This window comes from Acanthisitta chloris, unplaced genomic scaffold (genome assembly GCF_000695815.1).
Source record: "Acanthisitta chloris isolate BGI_N310 unplaced genomic scaffold, ASM69581v1 scaffold6186, whole genome shotgun sequence".
In the NCBI taxonomy this organism is placed as follows: domain Eukaryota; kingdom Metazoa; phylum Chordata; class Aves; order Passeriformes; family Acanthisittidae; genus Acanthisitta; species Acanthisitta chloris.
The window spans coordinates 15691-33046 of record NW_008676416.1 but is presented as its reverse complement, the minus strand read 5'-3'; the positions used below and the strand labels follow the sequence as shown (position 1 = coordinate 33046).

General features: G+C 38.0%; 1 protein-coding gene across 1 annotated transcript in view; it reads left to right on the top strand.

The window, feature by feature from the left end:
* The window catches only part of LOC103803559 (vacuolar protein sorting-associated protein 13B-like), a gene marked incomplete at both ends in the record, with an annotated part of 219153 nt that overhangs the window by 187702 nt on the left and 14095 nt on the right, over positions 1-17356 (top strand). The window contains 4 exons of the mRNA XM_009076124.1: positions 645-994; positions 7261-7422; positions 17037-17158; positions 17346-17356. The exon at positions 17346-17356 is cut by the window's right edge and continues 38 nt beyond it. Of these exons, the coding sequence (XP_009074372.1) occupies positions 645-994; positions 7261-7422; positions 17037-17158; positions 17346-17356 (645 nt within the window). The remainder of the gene's footprint in view (positions 1-644; positions 995-7260; positions 7423-17036; positions 17159-17345) is intronic.

Here is a 17356-nt window from a genome sequence, read left to right as displayed (position 1 = left end):
ATTTTGTTTGTAATGTGCTATGTGTGGAATATCACATACATCTACTAAAGTAAAAACGGTCAGCAGACATTGCTAATTTTGTTTGTAATGTGCTGTGTGTGGAATATCACATGCATCTACTAAAGTAAAAATTCTCACAGAAATATGGTCTTTGCTCCAAATAGGTGGCAATCTGAAGTATTGAGTGGTGTGTAGATATCTATTTAACATCGAAAGATTTTGGTTTGCAGATACTTTTTGTTTGCAGCTGCTATTAATTGCAATTCTCATTGCTAATTTTGTTTGTAATGTGCTGTGTGTGGAATATCACATGCATCTACTAAAGTAAAAATTCTCACAGAAATATGGTCTTTGCTCCAAATAGGTGGCAATCTGAAGTATTGAGTGGTGTGTAGATATCTATTTAACATCGAAAGATTTTGGTTTGCAGATACTTTTTGTTTGCAGCTGCTATTAATTGCAATTCTGTTTTACATCTAACAAACAGTGTGAACAGGATTCATTTCAGATTTCAGAAATGTCAACTCTTTAATGAATTTTACTTGTTTTCCTCTTATGAACAAGCAGTTAAATCACAATTTGCAAAAACATGCAGTATGTGTCAACAGTGATGTTCTGGTCTTGTTTGTTCTTTTACTTTTCAGCACCACCAAAGTTTCTTCAGCCATTTTTATCTGATAAGAATGTGCCATCTGAACTAGAATACATGATAGTTTCCTTTGATGAGCCTCATGTGTATCTTCGTCAGTGGAATGATGAGTCACTGTTCCAGGAGATCCAATTTTCAACTCACGCCAACTGTAAACTCTTGGAGTGTCGAAATGTGACTATGCAGAGTGTTGTGAAACCTTTCAAAATCTGGGGGCAGACTGCTATTTCCAGCAGCACAGCAGGAAGGCTGTTGGACTGCACGATAATGATTGACCCCATTTTCATCAACTTTGGCCAATATGCACTTCATTCTCTAAATACAGCAATTCAAGCTTGGCAGCAGGTATGTAAATGCAATAATGAGAAAAAAAGTCATAATTTTGATTAATTTAATAGAAAATTAGAATACCAACTCCATTCATTAAAAAATTTCCAATACATAAAAGCTCTAGCTTAGACTGAAAGTGTTTTTGGCTAATAAACATTAATCCTGTGATAGCAATGAAAATTAGGAGACAGTGATTCTCTATGTAAAGGTAAATTTCGTAAAAACTGCTTGAATTTCAGTGAAACTATGTGGATATATATGAGAATAATCAGAATCTTGGTCTTGAAATACAGAATATTGCATTAATTTACAAAAAGGTGTACGATATGTAAGAACAGCTTAGTCTGAGCAGTAGAGCATATTGTTTCCAGCTACTACTTCCGTCCTTATTGAAGTTCAACACTAGTTTCACATTACATTCTGTGGGAGCAGCATTAATGGCTGAAGCCAGTCCCAGTGTAAGGAACTTCGTTTCTGCTATGACCCCTCCAAGGCCTGTAATTCCCTTATTCCACTCTAGCCTTGAAATCAAATCATTCTCTTCATCTGCCTGAAGACCTATGCGGAGCCTGGGAATTAATTACCTATCATGGCACTACAATAACAAAGCCCCCAAAAAAGGATAAAACATCTGTTCTATATCAAAAAATTCTTTTTTAAGGGCATTCCATGGTTTTCTTGTTGCAAAAGGACATTCATAAAACAAGATCTAGTGTGATTTAAATCTTTACAGCTGGCTCAAATATCAATGTGAACAAAAATCTTTGTAGCTCCAATTTCTGTTTTTTGTCATATTTTGAACAATGCTTTTAATAAAAAACAAACACAGAAAGTATAAGAGAGTTGTTGGTAGGCTGTTTAAACCCAAAATATTTCTGGCTTAGTATTGGTCCCTCATCTAAGACATGTGTGGCAACTACTGCAAAACGGCCTTCAGAAAGGTCAGTTTCCTCTTAGGATGGAAAAAAAAAAGATCTCTCAGACATAGCTATACATATAAATAAAATATGGTACATAAATATTTAAATGTTTTAAACCACATCACAGTGTGAATGACTGACTGACTACTCTGTGCCTTGAAGGAATATTCTGAGTTAAAAAAATGGAATTGTATATTTGATTAAGTAGAGCCATATGTCGCATAGTATATTGCTGACAGGTACATTCTATGAATAGTTGGTACTGATTTATACATGGATTTGGCAATGTTAACATGAGCCACAGGAGGATATACTTCTGTAATTGTTGCTGTAATTTTCTCGTTTCCTCTCATGTCAAGAGTACTTGCCACCATGTTCTGATGTGGTGGGTATCTAGCCCTGAGTATTTGAGATTAAAATCTTGCATCGCTTTGAAATTAGGGAACAGTTAACACACAAGTGGGTTCAAAATGGCTTATTAAATTAATTGTTGCCAAGATGTTTTTTATGTGACTACCTCCAGACTAGGGAGTTGGCATGCACTGCGCAGGGAGGGAATGAATTTCCCAATGATAAGTATTGTTTGATGTTTGCTGTTCACACAAACTGCAATATAAATGCTGCAACTGGAAGCATGAATTTAATAACCAGGAAAGGTTATTTTAATTCTCCAAATATGTTTTACTGGATTAATATCTGAAACAAGCGATGTTGTAGTCAGTAGATAGACAGATGAAGCATGAAACAATTTGGTCCTGCACCTTTAGGTCAGGAGTTCAGGATTAACAGAAGCCTCTGTCAGTGTCTTTGTTTCCTAGATATAGACTGAGGGGTTTTTTGGTTGGGTTTTTTGGTGTTGTGGGGTTTTTTAAGTAATGGTGAACATATCAAAAGTACATTAAGATTCAAAAACACCAGGTATACAAACTTACTTTATATGGCTAAGTCACATGCTGAAAATCTGAGAAGATTAACACTTTTTAAAAACAATTTTCCCTTATGATGTATTTCACTGCCTAATCTGAAATCCCTGTTTACATACGTACAGTAACAGGCTAATAGACATCTAAATGCAAAACTAGAGTAATGGGCTTAATAGCCAAAGAACTGGGCAAGGAACCATTATTAACTGAGCTTTTTTACTTAATAATAACATACAGGCTGAGAACTGAGCTTTTTTACTTAATAATAACATAGAAACATAACATAGAAAATGCATGTCTCCTGTGAATATATGGGTAGGGGGTTGTGTGGTTTTGCCTTTCTTTGGGCATTTAAGCCTTCACAGATTGTTCTATAGCATTAGTGCTTTGTGATATCTAGAGATAGAGGGTCAGCTGAGAAAACAGCTCCCCAGGTATGGTACTAAGTGTTATTCCTGGGAAAAAGCTTTTCCTTTGTGGTCTCACATTGCAAATGTTTTCCTAAACTCTTCAGAAGTTACAAAAGCTCCTGTTTTAAACCTGTTTTAAACCACTAGATCTTCTTTTCCTCGAGGTCTGCATGGTGCTTAACCTTTCTGTTGGCAGTTGCATAAGTTTTCTTAATGAGCTGGAATCAGTCAAAATGACATCTGTGATCACAGTAGTTTCTCCATCTTTCTAAAAAGAACAAAGGAAAAGGATACAGAAAGTGTCTAGCTGATAATGTCAGGATACTGCTGTGAGAGTGAAGTTTAAAGAATCATAAGGAGAATATTCCTTTCTCTTAGAGGAGCTTTGAGGCAGATAAGAATTGCAAAAGAGTTTCTATCCAAAAAACATTACTAGGTGAGAGAGACTCTGTGTGTATATACATGAGAGAGAGAGAGAAGGCTTTGCACAAGTCTTCTGTAGCTTGTGAAGCACACAGCAAATAACTTTGTGCATATAAAGAGGCCTAGGTTTTTATGGTGGGGTTTTTTCCCAGATCTAGAAATACTTGGAAATAGCTGTGAGCTGACATAGGAACAGAAAGTCCTGAGACAGGGAAAGCCTGGTGACTAGTATTATGTGGGATGCTTTTCCCTCTCTCTGGATAGAATTCGCGAAATGTTTGAAGGCCCAATAAAGGAGAGACACTTTCCAGGCCTCTCTGAGAGAAAAGAACAGCTGAAAAATGATCTAAAGAGGGGCAGGAAATTGTCCCCCAGGAACTGACCCTAATCTATATCTGATTCAGGCTGTTGATCTTTTGCTGATTCTTTTGATCTGCTGTTTTAATTCAGAGAGGGATTTTTTTTCCTAGTCCGCAGTTAGGTGTGTTCCATTCCTGGAGTCATCATTCAGCCCTTCAGCATCATTGTCACACAAATGGCCCAGTTTTATTATGCCTGGTTTCTCTAGACTCTCTTTTATCAATCAAGCTTTCCTTCCTCCATCCTTTTGCTGACATTTTTTATTGTGTCCCTTTCTGCTTACCCTAGAAGCTTCTACTGTCAGACTTCAGCAGCAATGTGGGATCCAGTTTCCTGTGATGGGTGCAGGGAGCTACTGCAGATCCCTAGGGCTGAGGACCATGGGTATTCTGTCTGGGAAAAGTCTCCTGACTTTACTGCAAGAAGAGTAAGAGTTGCCTAGAGCCTCTGCCTGCACAGTGAATAGATGCCATACACAGCTAAAGTATCTCCAAGCTTTCTTGATGTTCCTTTAGTCATCTGTTATTATCAAGACTTGAGGCAGCATAGAGCAATGCCTTATTATGCAAATCTTGCTGTTTCCTTGGTTAAAACTTTGAAACTCTTATAAAACTGAGCTTAAGACACTTCTTTCGCTTAACTTTGAGAAGTGTTGCTGTTAAAGCATTGGATTCTAGTAGCAAATCTAGCCTTTAAGACTAATGATTAATGGCAGTCATTCATCAGCACCAAAATGTGTGCAACTTCATTAATAACATTCCCCCTGCACAATTTAGGAGTTCTGTGCATTGCCAGAAATTCGTGGATTTTCTTTTCCTTCTGGAAAATGCAAGAACATACAGTTTATGTTTGCTTACTTGAAACTAAGTTAGTTAGTAAGGTAAAAAGAAGGAAGTTCATCATCTGATGTTGTTCTTACAGACTCTGTGTAATCAGCAAGAAAATGTATTGGAGTAAAAAAAAAAAGAAAAGCATTTTCTTAAAATCCCCTGGGGTTATATCTAGGTTTGACTAACAACATGCTGAGCTCTGTGGATAGTAAATCCTCCCTTTTAAAAAGAGCATTTCACAAAGCTGCAACAGGAAAATATATATTTGTGGTAGACTTATGGGTATGTGGGTATGGCAGTTTGACAGTAAAAAGTCATAGATCCACCACTAGAAAATGCCAAAATAAACTGCAGTCTGAAGTGGCACTGTAAATGTCAGCCTTTAGCACACCCAGATCTGCTACTGAGTGCGATACAGACGTACTGCTCTGTAATGAGTTTTGCTGCTTCGAAGAAGTGCAGTTTTGGCTATGCTCACCTGCCTCCTGTGTCACAGAAGATACCTGATTTTATACAAAAGAATTCATGAGATTTGGAGAAAAGCTTTAATCTAAATATTCTCATGGTTAAATACTGCTAGAGTTTTTTACACAAGCACTCCCAGCCAATCATTCTGACATTCAGCTGCAGGAAGAATTGCAACCTGCCTTGGTTAAGGACAAGGGGCAGCAGGCACAAACTGAAACACAGGGAGTTTCATCTGAACATCATGAAAAACATCTTTACTGTGAGGGTGACAGAGTACTTGAACAGGCTGTCTAGAGTGGTTCTGGAGTCTCCTTCTTTAGAGATATTCAAAGGCCACCTATATGTGAGTCTGTGCAACTTGCTCCAGGTGAATCTGCTTTAGCAGGGAGGGTGGACTAGGTGATATCCAGAGGTTCCTTCCAACCCTAGTCCTTCTGTGATTCTACCTGTAGGTGTGCATCTTAGGTGGTTGGTTCTGAAGTTAATAACAGCAGTGAACATGCATTCAAGGATGCTAAATTGGACACACCTTGCACACTTCACTTTTCTGAAAATCTGTTCCGTGTGCATCTCCCAAGCAATGTGCTACAAGCAATGTACCAAACTGGTTTTCAGGAATAACTGAGTATCTGTAGGGATCTGTGAGGAAATATTTTTCTCCCTCTTGTTTGATCTGAGTTTCTGCAGGCTTCCAGGTGCATTGTTATCAAAGAACTAAGAGACCCATATAATTAGAGACGAGGGAGGCATTAGCTTTGTAATGTCCATTTAAAAGGTCCACTGAGAGAGCAACGAAGGGAAACAGAACCAGCTCTCAAAAACCATGGAGGTCCCATATGTTAGAGAAAACATTATGGGAAGAAAGGATGAGAAAAGAGCAGCTAGGATATGTTGTGAGGAGGGAAACCAACCAACAGTAAAATACTGTCAAAAGTGTGTGCTAGGAAATATCGGTCAAAAAGAGGTAATGAAAACCACAAGAAGATGAATTCTTTGTGTTATACCCATTAAATTGCATGAAGACTACCCAAACGTTGCTTTCTTCAAGTAAGCATTATATAGTTGCTAAATAGTTTCTTACAAGTGGAAGATGCCGGCCCAGTACTGACTAGGGCAGAAATATATGAGACATGATCTCCAAATCAAATTGTCAGTCACTCTTTGACCTCTCCCATATAGGGGATTATAGTTGGTGCCTTCAGGCACGGAAGACCTGCAGCTCTGGTAATTTTTATGACTGTCATATAGTCCCATTGTGTCAACAGAGTGACAAGAAGCCAGATGAAAAGCAGAAAGACAGGGATGGAAGGATGCTGCAGGCTGGAAAAATACTGTAAAATCTAAAATAATTTTTAAACCCATGATAATTTTTAACTTTTTTTGTATTAAATTGCACAATGCATTTTCAAACTAGCCTCATGTAACCGTGAAAATACTCTCCCCATGTCTTCTTCTTTTTCTTTAGTTGTTGTTTCAAGTGTTGTGGTATCAAGAGAGTCTTCTGCTGCTGATCCATAGCAACATTTCAGAGTAGAAGCAGCAGCTGGGGAAGATGAAGTTCAACCTGTTGGCTTGAGAGATCAGTTGTCAAGGATGGAGAAACCTCTTCATGTCTCTGCTTAGCCTGTAGTGCCCTGTCTGCCTTGTGTGACATGTCATTTCCCACAGAATTTAATTTCATTGAAGTTTTCTTACTCAAATTGGGAAATGTAGAGTTTCTTGTAGTTTTAAAACTTTAGGATTTGCACTACAGAAACATGAAGTAAAATATGTTAAGTCTTAGGATATATTTTGTCAACCCAAACACTAGATTTTGCAGCGAGTACTATAAGACCAAAGCTAATGGAAGAGATTTCTGTGTTGTAACAGTCACCACTGGGCAGGCAGCTGCCAAATGTCTTGCAATTAATCTGATTCTTACTGGCTTTCATATCCCTTTCCTTTCAGAACCAATGCCCTGAGGCAGAGGAGTTAGTCTTCAGCCATTTCGTGATCTGTAATGATACACAAGAGACGCTGCGGTTTGGCCAGGTGGATACTGATGAAAATATTTTGCTGGCTAGTCTCCACAGTCACCAGTACAGCTGGCGCTCGCACAAGTCCTCTCAGGTATGTCAGAAGCAGCTGTTCCAATGCAGCATTTCCAAAGCTGGCTGGTGGCTTCATCACTGATTCTCTGGTTTTCTCTGTGGTCTCAACTCTCTCTAATGCTCCAGTTCCTTCAGGAGTCACACATTGGGGCTGCAATAGAGAGAAAAGGTAAACAAAGAGTGAGGAAAGCCAGAAGTGTTTAGAAATTACTCGAGGGTAGAACTGGATGTGCACAACCGCTTTTTGTAAAACCGAGCGGTTGTGGAAACTGAAGCTTCTGAAAAAAAAGAAAGACAGCTTGCCAGGTTTTTATAACTAAGTGATCAGTGTCTGTTTTCTGAGATGTACATTAGAGGTTTGGGGAATTTTTTTAATGAATTGTTTTTACCAGAAGCATCTGTTCACTGAAATTGTTTGCAGAACAGGGTCAAACTGGACAAAGCTCTCAACTTAGCATGTGCTTGCATTAGAAAAGATTTGAAATTGCCAGAAACACTCCATTTATATACTTTAAATAATATAGTTTCTGTTTATTTGATTTTTTAAAGAATAAACACTGAAACTGAAATAAAATATTTTTAAATTATCAGCAGAAAGTATTTCAATGAAACCATAGAATCATTTAAGTTGGAAAGACCTTTAAAATTATTGAGTCCAAACATAAACCAAGCACTGCCAAGTCCACCACTAAACCATATCCCTAAATGCCACATCCACACATCTTTTAATACCTCCAGGGATGGTGACTCAACCACTTCCCTGGGCAGCCTGTTCCAGTGCTTGATAACCCTCACAGTGAAGAAATTTTCACTAATATCCAGTCTAAACCTTCTTGGCACAATTTGAGGCTATTTCCTCTTGTCCTCTCACTTGCTACTTGGGAGAGGAGACCAACACTTGGGTGGTGGTGAAAAATGGACTTTTCATCTTAATTCAAGACAGGACAAGAATTTAAATCTAAAAAACAGTGTTTATGAGACAGCAAAACCATTTCTTCTCTCTTCTTAATATACACCCAGCTCCTGCTGAGTGGGGTGGCACTGAAGACTAATGAAAATATTTACAGATCCTAGGAGGGGTGTAGTGAATGGATATTCCTAACTCCTCCAGAGCCCTAAAAAATACCAGTCTTAGCATGTGAGAAAGAAGGTGAAATTTGGATGGTAATTCTAAACAGGAGCTGTGCCCACTTTCACTGCTGGCAAGTTTCAAGTTGCACTGGGAAGCAGAGATGGCAAATTTACTGTGGTTTTTGTTCATGTGTCAGCTGGCGGATATGCAAAGCTACTCAATTTTACATGAATGTGGTAATCTGGGCAGAGTGAATTGAGCCAGAGTAAATATTGTCAGTTGACACTGAAGTGAAGGCGTAAGTTAGGAGGAAGGCAGGGTAATAAAGGACCATCTCACCCCAGTCACACAGGAGCTGTTGCAAGCAGTGTGTGCTGGTGTAACAGTGCACAGAGAGAGGCCTTTGGAGTCTTAGAGTCTCTGGAGTACTGTGTGTCCCTTTTCATGTTTTCAAAAAGACAGAAGTTTTCTTATACAAGCAAAACTCCTGTGATACCCCAGCTCACAGGTGAGCAAACCACGTGGCTGACTGTGCTCTGTGCTATTGAGCACGTGTCAAGAGTATGAGACTGGATCCCCATGCATCAGGTGACACTTGGGTTATGATTCATGTAATTCTCTTTGGTTGTGTGAGGGAGAAAGAAAGCTAGCTAAATGTGACCTGTATTTCATAATTAATTATCACTTGCTTTTGTAGCAGCCACCCAAAAAAATCATTTAAACCTTTTCATAATCACATGGAAGAAGAAGGAAATGTTTAAAGGAATTGTAAATAAACCCAGAACTAAGTAATGCTTTTCTCTTAAACAATTTGTTATATCCATTTTCTGGTTAGTTTTATACAAAATTATATGGTTATGAGCATCTTCTTTTTGACCATTATTCCAGATAGTTCTACTAATGGTATAGTTCTTATTATGGTGTGTGTTCAATAATGGTGCAAACTGGGAAGAGTTTTGAAAGTGAAAAGTAGAAGAGTTAAAATCACAGCTCATTACTGATACTTTCTGTTAGCTGCAGCTGAACTGCTAAAGACCACCAGCACAACATATGGCATTAGCCCTCCAACACCTGGAAAACGTAAACATATTGACCTTTGGCTTGTCCTTTCAGTTACAGACTTGAGCAGTGCAAAGCACTGCACTTTCATGGCTGCTGTGTAAGTTTCTTATTAAATGAAAAATAGAAGTACAGCATGAAAGGTGGAAAAGTCCATCAGAAAAACCAAATCACATCAGGGAGTGGGTGAGGTGACAGCAGGAACTTCAAACTCGTTTATCAGATATTCATTCCTAGCTGAAAGTTAGTGATGTCAAAGGGTTTCCCCATTCTGTTTTGCTCTGATCAAATTTAGATTCACTGAAGAACTGGGCTGATAAACAGTCAGGAGTGTCATGATGGATTTCCATGTCCCAGGAGATGACAAATCTAACAGCTTGCTCGTGACTCAACCGGGTTGCTGGCCAGCAGAATCTTCTAGTAGGGGGGTTATACCTCCCTCGTCCCAACACTGGGAATAATTTCAAGATGATTTCTGCTCTTTTGACATTTTTCAACAGCCATGTCTTGCTGGGAAATTTAGAGACTAAAAAATAGCTCTGAGGTAATTTCCCTGAATATATATATGGAAGCACAAGCTTCCATATATATCTGAATATATATATGGAAGCACAAGCTTTCCACACACTGTTGAGATAGAAGCAAATTTTCTTTACAAAGGTCAGAGAACCTTGGCATTCCTCTATAAGCTTATTCATTTGGTTAATGCCAAATACAAATCACTGTAAATATAGCATGCTTCAGAATGGCAGTTCATCTAAACAGTACAATCCTTTGTCATTTCAAATCATACAAAATATGTTTGTTTTAATATTATTACAAATGTTGTCATGGACTTTTTTTCAATGATTGATACAAATCCTTTAAATGAAAACAGCGACTCAATCAAGACATCAGGTTGTCCCTGTTATGCTGTGGCACTTTTCTAATTGTTTCCATGCAAAACTATCTAACAGCTTGTTATCCAAAGGTCAGAATAATGCCCAAGCATGGACAAACCCTCCGAATGTCATATTCATGGAATGCTAGATGACTTCATAGTTATGAAATTATTTCATTTCTCATGATAATTCCTGACTTGCCAAGTTAGTGAATTTTAAGAACTCTGAGAGCAGATTGTAAGATAAATGTGAAATAATCCATACTTCTGGAGTCAGGGACTTCCCTCCAGGCATTAGTTCATACTTGACTTACTTGACTTACTCTTGGGGATAAAATGAGTTAGGACAAGGTCTTAGATACCACATTCTCTTACTGGGAAAGAAAACCAACTTGCACAACTTCGGCTGGCTCAAGTTTCTTGTTACACAGGCACTAAGAAGCAGCGGTTGCCATGAAACACTTTATTTAACCTCTGCAAAATGTTTTTTTAGTATGGCAAGGCAGTTCACTTAAATGAAAATAAATAGTTTTAATAGGATTATATTTCTTTTGCATTCACATCAATAAAATTCTCCATTTTTCTTTTGCTAATTAAGCGTAGAATGCAGTAATTGCCCATTTAAACTATATAACACAAAGATATATACCTAAAATAAGCTAATTTTTGTATTAGCAGATAGTTATATAATGCTTTGTTTACACTCACAATTAATTTTGATATTAATGAAGCTTCTATAGGCTATTAAAAAATTTTAACTTCTGCATGTTACAAAAACAGCTATGGCACACCAGGTATTTGGATTTATCAGCACTTCATGGTGTCTCTCCAACTGTTTGGCTTAACTTAAAGCTCCTTGCTTCCTTCGTTTTTTCCCTGCCTGGATCTTATGCATTTCAGGGAACATAACCTTTCCCTTTTAAATTTCACTCTGATTCCTGCAAGTCTCACTAGTTTGGCTAATATTTCAGTTAAAAGTCTGAGGGCCAATGCTCACTCTTCAATGCTGTTCCATCCCCCACATTTTCCTCAGATTTCAGGAGGTTTTGGCCTTCCTTAGGGATAAGACACCCCCAACTACACAATCCCTTTCAGAGTTGGGGTAGGTCCAAAACGGATGATATTTGAGGCTTTAAGCAATTCTAACTAAAGATGCCAGACTTCATGAGTTCCTTTTGCAGATTTTAATGAAAGTAAGAGGTCTGTTAGATGTCATTAAAAGGGAAGAGAAGCTACATCACTCCTGTGCTCTACAGACAACACTGGCTCCTACATTATTATTGGATCCAGTCTGCACTCCTTATCTTGATCTTCACATTGCTTTGTGGGATGGGCCCCAGTTATGTCAAAAGTCATGTTTGTCTCCAAGACAGCTGTGTTTTTTAGAAGAACTGGAGCATGTGATACATAGGGTGAAACTCTGAAGTTAGAAGAGATCAGATCTTCCTAGCAGTTTACTCAGAGTTAAGGAATTCTGTCTTGCAAGACAGTAGGCAGTTGGAGGGTCCCACTAGGGATCACAGCAAATGTAAAAACCAGCTATTCATGTGAGTCCCCTGAATATATTATGCAGACATTGTTTTCTTGTGAATAGGCATCAAAAATTGTCTATAACATGCTAGTTATTACTAGTTGTTATCCCCATGCTAAGACTTCATCAGAGACCTCTGAAGAAGCGAAGCATGATGGATTTAAGTTCATTCTTTGCTTTCCATGCAAAACATAATATTGCATAGGAAAAGTTTGCAGAAATAGCAGCCCTCAAACCAGTCTCCTCCCAGGATTACAGTAACAGTCTATTTTCACTTTGCACCATCTTTAACTTGAAGCAGCAGATGTGGTGGATAGAAATCAGTTCCTGTGTTGGGCAATGACTTCAGTGAGAATGTGGCCAAGTTACTGGTTATAAACAAATCAGATTTATGTCTTATCAAAGTGGGTAAATATACCTGAAACAGCTCTGTACCATTTTATTGCTACTTAAATAGAATTTGAGGGAAAAGATCTCTATCACTTGCTTTTCTGTTCTTCTGATAATACACTTAGAAATTCTTGAGTAGGTGTCAGTAGTGGTTATTGTATTATTACCTTCACTGGAACCCATTTAAAACTTTTCTCTCCCTGTTTTAAATAGTGTGCCTGCAAAGCACAGAGTCTGTTATAATTTTATAAACATCATCTTTAAAGGCTACTGTAGATTTGCAAATAGCAAATTTCCTATTTAAGAAACTCATCCTCATTCTCCTACAAAAAAAAAGGCTGAAGCCAAATTTTAATTCATAGCAGGATCATAATTCATCATTGTTTATTTCCAAGTTGCCATTCTTTCAGATATTGAGTTATATAGTGTGTAAAATTATGTGCAGTACTCTTTGGATTCAAACTTAGAAACTGTAACTCATATATCAGTTACTACTGGGATATTTTCCTGTTTAGGGATTTTACAGGTTCTCTGCACAATCTCTTGTACTTTAGATAATCCTCCCCAGGTCATTTACAGAGCAACATCAGGCAAAAAAAAGAAGGCTTACGTTATTTTACACTGTTCAAGTAGTGAGAAATGTACTGTTGCTTTCCTTTTGGGTCCTGCATTCTAAATTGATGCTTATACTGTTTTAGATGTAATTGACTTTCTAGATAATATCTGGGGCAAATAAGGATTGATATTATCCATGAACCCTGATAATTTAGTTTCTGTTTCTTAACCAAAGCACTCTTCTACAGTGTATAGAGCGAGTTTTTTACCTGTGAGGTTCAGGTCTGCTTTGCAGGTTACGTTGAGGCTCACAACACCTCCAGGAGCCTCCAGGGTCAGAGTTTATTGGCCAAGTGTGACTGTTTTCTACTAGCCAGCATGGGCTGATGGAAATTGCCTTCTCCCATGTGCTGTACTGGCTTTCTGTCTTACAAAGGCTGATGGCATAGATAGATCTCCCAAGTCCCATGAGAAAATTAAGCCAAAGTGAAAGTCAAGCTGTTCTGGTGGCCACTGCAGCTGATAATGTTCAGAATGAACATTTCATTCACTGTTTTCCCAAATACTAATTGGTTTTATTGTTGTAAGTCCTAATCCTAGTCAAGGGCCACCTTGTATCCCACAAACAGCAAAAAAGTACCAATCAAGCTTCAAGTCTTAGAATTCAGCTTCCATCTCCGGGGCTACATTTCCTCCATGCTGCTGCATTATCATAGCTTTTATTTTACTGTCTTCTATCTCTTAAAATGACATGTGCTTCCACACCATTAACCAGGTCCTCACTTGATCCCTCCCAGTCTTTCAGAGTTCAGAGCAACAACCCTTGTTCCTTCCAAAAAGCGTTTTCTAGTTCCACTTAGAAGACAGATGCAATCTAACTACAGTGAAACCAAGTTAACTTTCGTGGATCTACAAGTAGATCTGCAAAGTAGAAATCAAATTTGCATCACTAAGCATTTTGAGGGCACAAGCTTAAAATTACTTATACAGCTGGAAATTGCTGCCTTTTCTGGACAGGCTCCCTACTACTCTCATTTTTAATCCCTCATTTTAGTCTTCATGCCTTGTCATATGACACTCAGCTTTGTTTGCTCGGATCATATCCTTCGCTCACACATCTAGCTGAAAACCTATGTAAATTTTGAGGAGCACATAGAAACATTCTGTGAAGATGTGTGATAAAGAATGCAGCTTTTCTAGCGATTCGCTCCGGTAGGTGCAGCTTCATCTTAGTCTGCTTTCCTGAAACAATTTCTTTCCCTCTCAAAACAGAAATCCATAATGGCTCAGAATTGCAAATCCAAACCCCAGTAAAGTCTAGTCAAAACAAAAACCTCTGGGTTATCTGCTGGTGTGTTTCCCTGACAGAAAATGCAGAAATCAAATGGTTACATGAATGAGTGCCTATCTTCACATATACAACAGATAGTCTGTTTTAATTCTCTCTGAGCTACAAATTGCCACTTATCTCTGAATTGTATTTGTTAGAATGCTTTTGAAGTCCACTGAAGTATTTTTGTACCTTTATGCAATGACATTAGGAGAAATAATACATGTCCCATACCTAGCTATACTTGAACTTTTTTTCAAAACAGTGTCTAATAAATACTTAGAATTAGCTTACAGCTTGATAAATGAGAGGGAGTTACATGGCAATTACTGTCAATATGTAGTATTAGGTCAGTTTTATAAGATTAGAGCTCTGCCTTGTTGAGTATCTAACACCATCTATTATGACATCTTCTGCTAAAATAATGTTAACGCCTGATTACTTAATTTTCTAAAATCACTTCTATTTTTATTTCCTGCCATATATCTCTGCATCCCTTAGAGTCATTTGCTGATTATTTCTAGCTGTATTTTCCAGAAATCTCACATTTAAATAACTTAATCATCCAGAGATCTCTTTGTGTTTTCATGGAATGCAATGTCTTGTCTCAAAAGTAAACTTACACAGTACCCAGTTCTTATACTGTTATGTCATTAACACAAAGACATTAGATACCTTTAAAAAAAATTATGAAGGCTGTTCCCTTTGTACGTGGCATTTACCAGTATGCAAATAGTATGTTTATAAAGTAAGAAATTGCCAATATTTAATAATAGCTCTTTTTTATTTTTCCTTCTGAACCAGGAAGTTAAATGCAGACTAATTGTTGTGGCACAGAGAAAATGAGTAAGGCAGCATTTGGCAGCTAATGACTGCTCAGGGAAAGCTGACAGCTTGTTCCTTGGGAACATGCAACCCGTGAGCAAAGCTGTTTATACAGGGTGGGAGACATCCTAATGTTGGAGCTACATGCAATTACTAATCATCAATTATGGCATTTACATGACATCTCTCTTTGGAGCACACTGTATTTTGTGCCTTCTAGCTGTGACTGACCACTTAGTACCTTTTCTCATTATTTGGCTGTCATTTCTAGCTACCAGTCTCTCCAAAGTAAACAGTTTTCTTGTTTCTCTTAATTTTCATATGTGATGAGATTTGTTCCCAGCTGCCTGTGTAAGAAACTGAACAGATTCCAGCCACTGCAGTTGGAATTTTTTTCTTTTGTTTTCTTTTTCCTTTTCTGCAACTAATACTTAAGACTCAAAGTGATGTGTTTGTTTATGGGTAGTTTGACTGTCCTAGTGTGTAGCTTCCCTCAACATAATGTTGAGTATCGAGCTGTGCCCATGCGTGTGCACACCCAGATGCTTCCCTTGCACACACAGGCACACATGAGCCTTGATGCTTCCAGCATAAAACTCATTTGAATCTGAATGCAACAGTCATCACTCTTGCAAATTCAAAGCCACCCACTGAATGGATGTTATTGTTCTGTGTGTAACTTATGCTGAGGATACCACAAATTGCAAACAGGCTACCGAGTTGTAGTATCTTTGAAAGTTATTGCTGTGGTTGTTTCTTAAAACAATTAAAAAACCCAACATCCAGCCCTTCACTAAGTCCGACTGGCCAGACCCATGGCCAATGCTATCTCTTTCTGGAAACAAATCATGCAAGAACATAGTATTTACAAGTTTCAATTTTTGCTAGTGTAAATAATCAAACTTTGGGCCTGATCCTGTTCTCAATTACTTAAATTAATTAATGACAGATGTTCAAAATCAGAGTGAAATTCAACCCTCAAGAGGGAATTCCCACAAGGCCCTTATATAACTGTTTTAAAGAACTTAAGTGATGCTTAGGCTCTGTGCTGGCCCTCTGCAAAGAATAAATTTTACCCAGAATGCTTATTGCTTTGATCCCTTATATATAACTCACATCCTTAAGTTTGCACAGCCACAAAAGATCTATACAGAGCTAAATAGCCAGATCTTCAGCTGGTGTAAATTTGTGTAACTTCATTGACCTACATGGAACAGTACCAATTTTCACTACTCTGGCTTAAAGAATCTCCATGGGATAGAGGTAAGTGCGTATGGTGGGTAAATGGATGAAAGGCTCTTCAAATGATGAAAGACTATATTGCTCTGGAAGTGATTTAAGTTAAACTGGAAAAAAGCCACTCCTTTTCCGGAATAAATCACACAGGGAGTATAATTATGCAGTTAAATTTCTTCTCATGCAGTCAAGCTTGAACTTGCCACCACATTTGTGTAAGAAATAAAATGTTTCCCATCTCTCAACAATATGCTGTGTTCTGAATTTAACACACATATATATACAAGCTATGCAAGTCCTTCTTTGTTTTGAAGGGAAGGGTATTTCTAATTTTCTGTCTTATTCTGAAGGCCAAAAATCTGGCCTGGACCTGTGTTCTATATCACCTTGCTGGTAATAGAGTGGATTTCTAGAACAATTTCAAGGGCAGTAAAGAAAATCTCTTATTTCCTGTTTTATACTCTCTAGTCTACTTACCCTTTTTCTTTGCTGAACATTTGTGTGCCTAAATCCTAAATACACTGTTAAAACAGGTAATTTATAGAAATGCAGGATTCAGAGCCATTTTATGGTATTGTTGCTTCTTCTGATTGTATCTGAAGTCGCAGAATAAGTGGATCATTCAGACAACTGGTGTGCTTAGCATTGCTGAGTTTTAAAACTAAGAATATTTCTCTGTCATGGGAATTCATATCCTACTGCAAGGTGGGGTTTTTTCCAGTTATGTATTAAAGTAATAATTTATTTCTTTCCAGCTGTTACACATCTGTATTGAAGGCTGGGGAAACTGGCGGTGGTCTGAACCATTCAGTGTGGACAATACAGGGACCTTTATTCGTACCATTCAGTACAAGGGCAAAACTAAGAATATTTCTCTGTCATGGGAATTCATATCCTACTGCAAGGTGGGGTTTTTTCCAGTTATGTATTAAAGTAATAATTTATTTCTTTCCAGCTGTTACACATCTGTATTGAAGGCTGGGGAAACTGGCGGTGGTCTGAACCATTCAGTGTGGACAATACAGGGACCTTTATTCGTACCATTCAGTACAAGGGCCGGACAGCTTGTTATCAA